This window comes from Hypanus sabinus, chromosome 26 (genome assembly GCF_030144855.1).
Source record: "Hypanus sabinus isolate sHypSab1 chromosome 26, sHypSab1.hap1, whole genome shotgun sequence".
Classification (NCBI taxonomy): Eukaryota; Metazoa; Chordata; class Chondrichthyes; order Myliobatiformes; family Dasyatidae; genus Hypanus; species Hypanus sabinus.
The window spans coordinates 32,253,513-32,265,617 of record NC_082731.1 but is presented as its reverse complement, the minus strand read 5'-3'; the positions used below and the strand labels follow the sequence as shown (position 1 = coordinate 32,265,617).

Genomic DNA, 12,105 nt, shown 5'->3' with positions numbered 1-12,105 from the left:
GGTCGCTGGTTCGAGCCTTGGCTGAGGCTGCGTGTGTGTCCTTGAGCAAGGCACTTAACCACACATTGCTCTGTGATGACACCGGTGCCAAGCTGTATCAGCCCTTGCCCTTCCCTTGGACAACATCGGTGCCGTGGAGAGGGGAGACTTGCAGCTTGGGCAATTGCCTGTCTTCCATTTAAAAAAAATCCTTGCACAGGCTTGCGCCCTGGAAATTTACCAAGGCGCAAATCCACGGTCTATCGAGACTAACGGAGGCCCACACATAGTGTACAGCCATGTGTGTAAGTTGTTGTCCATGAACCCATTGTTCACAAAATAACAAATGGGCTTTTACTCTCTTCTTTTGCTATTAATGGTCCAGGGAGGGATAGCGTCTGGTGATGGGGCTTGTGTGGCCATTCTGGGATAACCTTTTGTTCCCACCGGGCACTCAGCTCTCACCTCTGGCTCCAAGTGGCTACTTACGTGCAACAGCGGCCAACGGGTGGGCTAAACCAGTTGAGGGTAGTGCCAGGTGTCATGCCCCAGAGAGAAAGGGACATGCTTGTCCTAACATGTGAAGTCAGCTCTGACAGATGGGTGATTGAAATCAACAGTTCCAATGGCCAGGAAGGCAGTTGTGCAGGGCTTCATGGAGAGAGAAGGGCACGACAAGGCACAGAAGAAGTCATGGTCATCCCCTGCAACCAAAGAAGGCCCCAGTTGTAGCAACTAGTCGTACTACTGGACCCAGACTTCCAAGTTCACAAGAGTGGAACAGCCCCTCGGCTACTTTAAGAACTCTCCTGCTCAGGTTTCTTTGTACAGCATTAACAGTAGGGTAGCTTCCTTTGCAATGTCGTCATTAATTTGAATCATGCACTCTTCGTCATACAATCCAGTGTGTCTTCCAGTCTTTCCCTGCCTGTTGGTCAGGAACAGAAAGAACAGTGCGTTTCCAAGCAGAGAACTTGTGTGGGCCAGGTGACTCTGATTTAAATAAATTCCAAGCAACTTTTATAAGTACCTCCAGAATGTCAGAATGATCCTAGAAAACATGATTGGTGAATGAGGAAAAGAATGAAGAATATTTTCGAAGCCTGGATCCCGTTACTGGTCTCGTCCTCTGTGGTGTCCAACGTTACAGTGTTGTCAGCAGTTCTCAGACAAATATTACCAGCTGAAACTTTGTCAGTTTGGTATGCTTGCAACATCCTTACCTGTAGAAAAACTGTATAGCATTCATTCGTTTTTTGATTGCATAACAGAGCTAACCTTCTTTTTCTTTCTGATCCTTTATTTAATAATCTCAACCCAACAGAGTGAGTTACACAATACAGAAAACTGACCCTTTGGCCCAAGTCATCCATGGCAGCCCCAGTGCCTACCTGAGCCAGTTCCATTGACTGCACCAACATGTTCTTACCACAGTCAGTGAAAACTTCTGTTTCAAATCACGATGGTTAGAATTTTAATAATTTCCAAACCAGTCAGCAGACATCTGCCATAAGGGTAATTGAAAAATCATCCTTGCAGGAAAAATATGTTTGATAACGGTCAACTATAAATTAGGAGCAGGGGCAAAACATTTGGCTCGTCATGCCATTTCATAAGATAGAGACTATAAACTCTACTGCATTATCCCATCTAGGCACAGTAACCACTCACTCTCTTAGCAAGAATCTATCTATCTCCAAATACTACACAAAAACTTCTCCGCCACCAATCTCTGAGGAAGCTTTCCGAAGGGTTATGGCCTCCTTTGAAACAATTTCGCTTCTTCTCAGTCAAATTAATGACCTCCTTTTCCAACGGTGATCCCTAGGCCTTATCTCCTTCCTTTCCACATCACACTGTCAAGACTTCTTAGGATCTTGTTTGTTTCAAAATGATCTCTGTCTTCTGTATTCTAAAGAGTTGCGTGTCCATTCTTCTCTTGTCAGATAGCAGGCCTCCTCCCATAGGAGAATATGGAAATCTACTCTTTTCTAGCTTCTTTATGTCAATTAATATGAGTAGTTTTAATGTCAGTTTTAAATGATAGATATAAACAACGTATTTTGATGGTTTATATTTTGAAATTAACTTTATTCTGTTAGTTATTTACTGTCTGTTATGCCACTGGCAATTAGGGCAGAAATGAAGATCCTCCATCTCTGTCTTCCCTTGGCCATCTTCTCTACTGTGCCCCTTTTGTGGTTCAAGGTCCTCATTACTGCCTCTACAATAAGGCATCAAGTTGTCTTTGGTCTTCCATGTTTCCTCCATCCTCAGGGGTCCAGTGGAGTGCTGTCTTGATGATGGAGTTATTCTGGTTAATGTAATATTTTAGAAATAAAATTACATATTTCATTGGATTTTCCATTGTCCATACAAAAATGAATACATGTTTGTTGCAGTGAAACAGCACTCATGTGAACTATTCAATATACAATCACATATCTCCTCATTTGTTATTTTCAGGAAATGTTGTGAATGGAACTATTGCAAAGCAAATGGTGGATATGTTGGTGGAGTCATCAAGCAATGTTGAAATGATCCTAAAATTCTTTGATATGTTCTTGAAACTGAAGGACATTGTCGCTTCTGATGCATTCAAAGATTATGTAACTGACCCCAGAGGTCTTATCTCAAAGAAGGATTTCCAGAAAGCAATGGACAGCCAGAAACAATACACATCTTCTGAGATCCAGTTCCTACTTTCATGCTCAGAAGCAGATGAGAATGAAATGATAAACTATGAGGAATTTGCAAACCGGTTCCAAGAGCCAGCTAAGGACATTGGTTTTAATGTAGCTGTGTTACTCACTAATCTGTCTGAACATGTCCCTCATGACACAAGACTTAAAAACTTCTTGACATTGGCAGACAGCATCCTCAATTATTTCCAGCCTTTCCTGGGGCGCATTGAGATCATGGGCGCCAGTAAGAAGATAGAGCGCATTTACTTTGAGATCAGCGAGGCCAATAAGACACAGTGGGAGATGCCTCAGGTCAAGGAGTCCAAGCGGCAGTTCATCTTTGACGTGGTGAATGAAGGTGGAGAATCTGAAAAGATGGAACTCTTTGTCAACTTCTGTGAAGACACCATTTTTGAGATGCAGATTGCTTCAAAGATCTCCGAAGCAGATGAAGAAGAGAAGTCAGAAGAAGATGAAGAGGACGAAGAGGATGCTGAAGGGGCAGAGACTGAGAAAATATCTTCCTCGGCTGAGGCACCATCAGCCTTTGCAGGGTTCCTTAGCTCCATTGTTGACTTTTTTAAAATATTTACATTTAAAAACATAAGGAAAAAGTATAGGAAACTAAAGAAGATGACAATTAAAGAGATTGTGATGTCTCTGGTGTCCTTCTTTTGGACTTTGTTTATGGGCATCTTGCACTTTATCTACAGTATCTGTAGTGGTTTCTTCATGATAATATGGAATACCTTATTTGGGGGTGGCTTAGTTGAAGGAGCCAAACATCTGACAGTCACGGAACTCCTGGCCAGTATGCCTGATCCCACCCAGGACGAAGTTCATGCTGACATTCCTGACATTAGTAAGGCTGAGGCTGAAGGAACTGCAGTCCAGTCTGAGTTTGAAGACCAAGTGAAAGAAGAGCAAATATCAGAGAAGTCTGATGTTAAGAGGGAAAGCAGCCAGCTAAGGATGGGCCCCGAGTCCAACCTAGGACTTGGCGACATTGTGGAATCTGCGCAAGTCGAGCCTCCAACCCCAGAGGACACTCCACCTACTTTCAGAAAAGTGAGGGTGAGTACCGTGCACAGCATTCCAGATAAATGCTAACAATCTCAAATCTCAGATTTAATTTCGCATTAAGTTATCAGATTATAAATGTTAGCGAACTTCCTTCTTGAATTGATTGTGGACATAGTGGTCTCTTTATTTGGTATTGAGCGGGTGTACAGGTGAACCTAATAAAGTGGCCACTGAGTGGCCTTCATCTGCTTGCATTGAAGCGGTAGAAGAAACCTCAGTGAAAGATAAGCATAATGTAAATAACGGGCCTGTAATTTTTTCCCCTCTGCTTGTTCATAGATTGTTCAAAGTAAAATCTAGATCTCACAAATTCCCTTTTAAAATTGTCCCATTGTGCTGGCTGGACTAGTAACACTGAACATCATCTCCACTAGCAGACCATTGGTCAGCCATTCCTCAAAACGGACATTGTTTTTACCTGGAGCCAGTGTTAAAGCCTCAGAGGATTTTTTTCCTGCAGTTTTCAACATGGTCATAAAATGAGCTTTTTACCTTTAACAGCAACAGATTGAATCTCAGATGGAAGTTAAGTCAGACGACCAACTCAAGACTGAGGCAGAGAAAGCAGAGTAAGTCTTCTCCTTAATAGATTTCTCAGAATACAGTAAATAGCTGGTGATAAGGTCATTCCACAACAGCAGAATAGTATACACAAAATGCAGGAGAAACTCAGCAGGGCAGGCAGCATCTGTGGAGAGGAATAAACAGTCGGCATTTCTGGCCGAAACCCTCCATCATCACATTCTGATGAAGGGTCTTGATCCAAGACGTCAACTGTTTATTCCTCTCCATAGATGCTACCCTGTACTTGACCTGCTGAGTTTCTCCAATACTGTGTGTGTGTGTGTGTGTGTGTGTGTGTGTGTGTGTGTGTGTTAGTTACTCTGGATCTCCACCACCTGCAGAAGCCCTTATCTGTTTGTTTTAAAACTTGTCCTGTTGTACATGATTTATTAATGCTCAAATTGAAATATATTTCACTCAGACACTGTCTTTCAGTTGTAAACCCATAGCCAGCTGCTTACAGTGCAGAAACCCAATAACCTTCATTTCCCAAGAGTTCATTGTACATCAAGACAGGCCAGGTCAAGACTGCACAATAGTAGCTTGGATCTGTCACACCTCTGCTCTAGCAACTCTTTTCTGACTTACATGTTTTGGCAGTAAGGATCAGTATTCAGATAGACAGTGGATTTTTATCCCAGGTCCTGCACTTGGCACATCACACTTTAACTGCTGCAATGTGGAATGATGGTTCTGTTTTCTGCATTCAAAAGCACGGAGAATGGTGAAAAGGCCGAGAAGGACATGAAAGAGAAAGAACTAGTAGAACTCCCAGAAGAAGAAAAGGGAAAGTCAGAAGAGAAAGAAAAAACAGAGGAAAAGGAACATCCTGGGGAAACAGGGAAGGAAGTGGAAGAACAGGTGGAGAAAGAAGAAGAAAAAGATGAAGCTACACCAGCGAAGAGGGCGAGGAAGAAAGCCAAGCTGGAGAGGAAAAAGGAGGAACCGGAAGCTGTCATGGAGTTCTGGATCGAGTTTGAAAACTATAAGACCAAGCTTTTGGTAAGCATGAATAACTCTTAACAGTCTGTACAGGAATTTATCAATCAATATATTTTTTAACTGGATCTCTCAAAGGAGGGCATATATGGAATAGAAGCCGGTTGAGTTCATCAAGCCACATCAGGAGAATTCAAACAAGCATTTGGTTTAAGAAAGAAACAAGAATTTAAAATAGAAAAGTTTCAAATTGAATAAAACAGTATGTAGTTATAACAAACGTGAATCAAGAGCAGGAGTGGGTGCCTGGTCCAGTGAGCCTGCAGTTCCATTAATAGGATTATGACTAACATCATTGTCATCACAACTCTGCATTCCAGCCTACCTTCACTAACTTTTCCCTCTTCCTTGATGAAAATCAATATCTCTCTCTCACCACATCCCCTCTCTCCCCCACTCCTCTCTCTCTCCCCCCCCCCCTTTAAATTAGTCAACAACTGTCCTGCTTTCTATTGAGAAGAGAGTCCCAAAAGTTGATGACTCTCCAAGAGAAGACAATTCACCTTACCTCTCAGATGGGTAACTCCTTATTTTTAAACAGGAACCAGTTGTTTAAATTCTTCCCTTGGGATCTTACCAGTCACTCTCACTCCCTCTTTTAAACTCATGTCCTCTTGTTTGGATCTCCCCTACTCTCAATGGAAAAAGCCTATCCACGTCAACTCTATCTATCCCCCTCATAATTTTAAATACCTCTATCAAGTCCCCCCTCAACCTTCTACGCTCAAAAGAATAAAAACCTAACTTGTTCAGCCTTTCTCTGTAACTTAGGTGCTGAAACCCAGGTAACATTCTAGTAAATCTCCTCTGTATTCTCTCTATTTTGTTGACATCTTTCCTATAATTTGGTGACCAGAACTGTACACAATAGTACAGTACAGGTATAGTAAAAGGAGAATTTTGTTGAGAGAGATAATAAGTCAGCCATGATGGAATGGCAAAGCAGACCCAGTGGGCAAATGGCCTAATTCTGCTCCTATATCTTATAGTCCAAAATACTGAGGCTCAGTGCACTCCCTGTGACATGCCACTCATCATATCCAGCCAACCAGAAAATGACCCATTTATGCCTTCTCTCAGTTTCCCGTTAATCTTTTATCCATGGGTATTAAAAGTATTTTCTTTGCATCAAGTATCATCTCAGAGTAGAGGCATGGCAGGACACCTCCATCCTGTGAAGCTCTGTGCCTTTGGGGGAACGCAGGGAGCGTCCCATGCCCTGGAAGTGTTGTCGGTTAGGGGAGAACCTCTGGAGTTTGGAGCCTGAGCAATGGTTGACACCATTGCGAGACTGGGCTCTTTCTGGTTCGTGCATTTCAGGAGGAGGTCAGCAATAAATACAAGAGAGAGCGGGAAAAGAAAGAGTGAGTGACGGCTGTAAAGAGCAGGCAGTAGTCCAGGAAACTCCAGAAGGTGGTTTGCTTCCTTCAGTTGCTTCTAAGTTCCTCCAAACGAGCAAGTTTCCCATGTTGTGCGATGAAAGCCAAGTCCACAGCACGAAGGATGTCTCAGGAAGGGAAGGAGAATGGTCAGAGAAGCAGATAGTCATTTTTCTAGTTATCCCAGGGTAGTGTGTTGCTGCTCTCGAGTAAGAACTAATGAGGGCTGAACAGGCAGAACTTATGGGTCCAGACTGCTACTGGTCTCGTAGCCATCTGGATCATGAAACAGTCAGAATTAGAATAACTATGGGAAAGGATTGGGTGGCGATGTGGAGAATCGGCCCATCCAAAGGAGGTGTAAGGCTCCGCTAGCCTGAAGATTCCCCCTTGGACAAAGTGTAACACCTGCTTAGCCCCCCCCCCCCAATCCAAATCACATGAAGCCATGGGAGAGGTAGTGGATGGTCGTACGAGCAGCTGCTGAATATCACAAATCCTGGTTATGCGACCACTGACTCCAGACAGCCAATCTTGAAAGAGAGTGACCATGGCTTGGGTCACCCATCTTGTAAAGACACTGCCCAGAAGAAGGCAATGGCAAGCCACTTCTGTAGAAAAATTTGCCATGGATCATGATCACCCATGGTCATGGCACATAATGGTGATCGTGGAAAAGGATATGGACCACTGCAAGGTAAAAATAGTTAACTGGAGAAGGCTTTCATTTGTTAAACTATGCTTTTTGCCAACCAAACTTCCATCCCAGTTTCAATGGGATGAGCAAACGCCCCTGGGGAAATTGGAAGGAGAGTTTCGTGAGCAAGACTGCAGTAGAACAACGAGTGGCAATGTTGCAGCTACAGATCAGGTACATTCCAGTGAAGGTGGTAAGGGGGACCAGAGCCAGAAATGCTCTGTTGACCAAAAAGAAAGAAAGTAAAACAGTGGATAAAAAGGAACAGTGCAAAATAGGCTGTTTCCAGAAAGTTCTGTGACAATGTTAGCAGAAATAAGAGGAGCAAAGAGAGAGATCTTGAGAAAAGGCAGCCACACACTTAGAGGGGAATTCAAACAACACACACGAAATGCCAGAGGAACTCGAAATGGGCCCGAAGCATCAACTGTTTATTCTTTTCCTAGATGCTGCCTGACCTGCTGAGTTCCTCCAGCGTTGTGTGTGTGTGTGTGTTACTCGGATATCCAGCATCTGCAGATTTTCTCTTGTTCGTGAGGGGAATATAAAACTATTCTGCAGGTGTGCGGACAAGAAAAGATTGCAGAACAGAGACCATAAATGAAAGTTACATATGAAAGCAGAGGGCATGGCTTTACATCAGTCTTCAACAACGAAGAAGATGTGATTGAAGCCTCACAAAGGAAAAGGTCGTTGAGATTCTAAATGGGCTAAAAATTAAAACTAGAAATACTAACTATCCTTAAAGAAGAATAATCCCCTGGTCCAGATGGGATTGCTGAGGGAAGTATGGAAGGAAATCACAAAGCTTTGGCCTTAATTGGGGACGAAGTTCTAAAAGATTGTAGTGATGATGGACTTCAGTTACTGGAAAAATTGGGCTGTTTTCCTTGGAATGGAGGATCTCGCGAGGGATCAGATCACGATATTTAACATCATGAGGGGATAAACGATGTTCCCATGTGCACAGAGATCACAAGCTAGGAGGCATCGATTGAAGATGATTGGCTGACGGACAAAATGTAACGAGAGGTAAAGAATTTTGTTTAGAGTAAACAACAAGTGTTTAGGATAAGTGGTTAGGATCTGGAATGGGCTGCCAGGGATAACACTGGTAACAGATTTGATTGTTATGTTTCAACGGGAGCTGAACAGTGAGAAGAAAGAATGAACATTGTTTTTGACAACACAACCATATGGAAACACCCGGCAGGGACAATTAGTGAAAGAAAGCGAGGTAACTTTTTCTGGAAGTAAAATAGATTTTGGTTATCCCTGTTTAATTGATACAAGTAATGAATTCGGATGCAGGATGCAATGATAAGTATCACTCTATGTCATGCTATAAATAATCTTTTCCCATCTTTTAACCAGAATTACTTATCAAGAAACTTCTACAATCTTCGCTTCCTCGCCCTGTTTGTGGCATTTGCAATCAACTTTATTCTCCTCTTCTATAAGGTAAGTGTAGCAGCAAACAAACGGATGAAACCCTTTGAGAAATCTGGAGGTTTCACCCAAAGTCACATGTGAAATGGTTCCAGTTTTGCTGATAACCAGTAATTCTCCCAACTTCACACACAAAATGCTGGTGGAACGCAGCAGGCCAGGCAGCATCTATAAGGATAAGTACTGTCGATGTTTCAGGCCGAGACCCTTCATCAGGACTAACCAATAGGAAAGATAGTAAGAGATTTGAAAGTAGTGGGGGGAGGGGGAAATGCAAAGTGATAGGAGAAGACCGGAGGGGGTGGGATGAAGCTAAGAGCTGGAAAGGTGATTGGTGAAAGTGATACAGAGCTGGAGAAGGAAAAGGATCATGGGACGGGAGGCCTCGGGAGAAATAAAGGGGGAGGGGGGGGAAGCACCAGAGGGAGATGGAGAACAAGCAGAGAGAGAGAGAAAAAAACAACTAAATACATCAGGGATGGGGTAAGAAGGGGAGGAGGGGCGTTAATGGAAGTTAGAGAAGTCAATGTTCATGCCATCAGGTTGGAGGCTACCCAGCTGGTATATAAGGTGTTGTTCCTCCAACCTGAGTGTGGATTCATCTTGACAGTAGAGGAGGCCATGGATAGACATATCAGAATGGGAATGGGACGTGGAATTAAAATGTGTGGCCACTGGGAGATCCTGCTTTCTCTGGCAGACCAAGCGTAACTGTTCAATTCTCCCAACTTCACTGTTAATATTGAAGACTGAAGTAAACCATTCCCATTCTTGGAGTCTACTCTAACATATTAGTGTCTAGTATAATTTTTTCAGATCTGAGCATCATTTGCAGTCAGATATTTATGGCCCATTCCTAATTCCCTCATGAAGGTAGTTGTAAACCACCTTCATCTCCATAGACCAGGAGGCCATAGGCAGATTGATATACACCGAGAGCTAAAAGTGGGTGGGGGGGGGGAAATGATTGTGATATCCCATTTTGGGTTTACAAAGTAGATGTAGAAACTAGTGAGATGAAGCTGAAGCCCAAGGAGACTCTGTCTCCTCAATCTCTATTCTATCAAGGGAGAGAGGAGGCGGGAACAGACTCTGGAAAATTGAGGAAGTCCGTGTGAGGACCTCATCAACTATGATAGAGGGAAAACCACTTGCCTGGAAAGAGGAGCACATGGCAGAGATAGTAGAATGGAAGGTCTGATCTTGAGAACAGATGCAGTGGAGACATGAGAAACTGAGAGAAAAGGATGGCATCCATACAGGAGGCAGGGTGAGAGGAGGTGTAGTCAAGGGAGCTGAGGGAGCTGGGGGCTTATTTCTGTAATAGTGGATAGTTTATTTGCTGGATTAATAATATAATACCATCAAATCCCCTTGAGAAATATTTTAGAAAGTCTCTCTTTCGTCCAATGGTAATGATGTGCAATTTTAAACTGAATCAGTGAATGACTAGCACAGACCGAGGAAGAGTTAACCAACTTCAGAATCCACGTCCAATCCTCCCATATAAAAGTCAAATTGAGTTCCTGCTCCCAATCCTGTTTAATCTTAAGTAAAGCACGCTTATCCCATTGTAATAATAAATTATAAATTCTCCCAATAGAACCTTTCATCAAGGGGTTCATATTCATAATAGTATCTAACAAGTCAGCCTCCAATATATAAGGAAAATTACTTAAATATTTTTGTAAAAAATGTCTAACTTAAAGATACTGTAAAAAATGTGAATATGAAAGAGAATATTTATCGACTAATTGTTCAAAAGACATCAATCTGCCTTCTTTAAATAAGTCCAAAAAAGACTTAATACCTTTATTTTTCCAAAGTAAAAAATATTGGATCACTCCAGGAAGGTTTAAAAAAGCAATTATACTATGAAGTTTACATTTTTTAAGATTAAAAAAATTGCGGAACTGGAACCAAATTTGTAAAGAGTGCTTAACCACAGGATATAAATTTAAATTAGCAACTTTAAATTATTTAACTTGCTATGATATACTTTAAGACATTTTGAGAAATAAAAATGTTCTTTAAATGTAAAATCTTTCCACCTCCCTCCTCCACCCTTCTTCCCAAATTAAACCACCGTCCCTTACAGCACCATTGATGGACCGGAAGCTAGTAAATCAGCAGACGTGTCCTGCTGATTTACACAGGTAAGTCTTAAGAGTTTCCCAAGTGATTGATAGATTATTTCTGTGCATGGAAGGTATCCGCGGTCGAAGATGAAGAAGATTTTGAAGCAGCAGGCTTTGAGGATGATATGATAAGCACAGGTTTTGGAAATGGAAATGGAGATGAAGAGGAGGAGGAGGAGGATGAAGATTCACTGGTTTATTTCGTCCTTGAAGAGAGTACAGGTTATATGGCACCAACGTTAAAAATCCTCTCAATTCTCCACACCCTTCTCTCCTTCCTCTGTATTATCGGATACAACTACTTGAAGGTAAGGATAGACTGAACCCAAACTTCTTCCAGCAATACGATCTGCAATACACCCACATATTGGACATTTACTTCGATTGTCTTTTGATCTTTGTGTTTAGTGAGAAAGGTTCCCTTTTCAAATTGGTATTATTTCAAAGTGGCTGCTTAAACGATGGCAAATTGAGATGTTAGTATTATTTCATATTTTAGTCCTTTCTGACTTCTGCTAGATTTCAAAAATATTGCTATTTTGTTAGAGAGATGGCTATGGTACATTCACAGGGTCAGTAACCAAATGATATTTAAAGTTATAGACAAATGAACCAAAGATTACATGCCCAAGCAACTTTTAATTGAATTGAATTGACTTTATTACTTACATCCTTCACATACATGAGGAGTAAAAATCTTTACGTTACGTCTCTGTCTAAATGTGCAATGTGCGTAGAAACAGAACATAGAAAACCTACAGCACAATACAGGCCCTTTGGCCCACAAAGCTGTGCCGAACCTGTACTTACCTAGTGTTACCCACAGCCCTCTATTTTCCTAAGCCTCATGTACCTATCCAGGAGTCTCTTAAAAGACCCTATAGTTTCCGCCTCCACCACCATCGCCAGCAGCCTATTCCATGCACTCACCACTCTCTGCATAAAAAAACTTACCCCTGATACCTCTGTACCTACTTCCAAGCACCATAAAACTATGCCTTTCTTGCTAGCCATTTCAGCCTGGGAAAAAGCCTCTGACTATCCACGCAATCAATGCCTCTCATTATCTTGTACCCCTCTATCAGGTCACCTCTCATCCTCCATCGCTCCAAGGAGAAAAGGCCGAGTTCACT

The 12,105-nt window shown here is 42.2% G+C and overlaps 1 protein-coding gene across 1 annotated transcript in view; it reads left to right on the top strand.

The window, feature by feature from the left end:
- LOC132381739 (ryanodine receptor 1-like) overlaps positions 1–12,105 on the top strand; it is a 500,293-nt gene that overhangs the window by 464,900 nt on the left and 23,288 nt on the right. Inside the window, exons 92-96 of the mRNA XM_059951310.1 lie at positions 2,446–3,737; positions 4,248–4,315; positions 5,024–5,312; positions 8,760–8,846; positions 11,044–11,280. Coding sequence (XP_059807293.1) covers positions 2,446–3,737; positions 4,248–4,315; positions 5,024–5,312; positions 8,760–8,846; positions 11,044–11,280 — 1,973 coding nt within the window. The remainder of the gene's footprint in view (positions 1–2,445; positions 3,738–4,247; positions 4,316–5,023; positions 5,313–8,759; positions 8,847–11,043; positions 11,281–12,105) is intronic.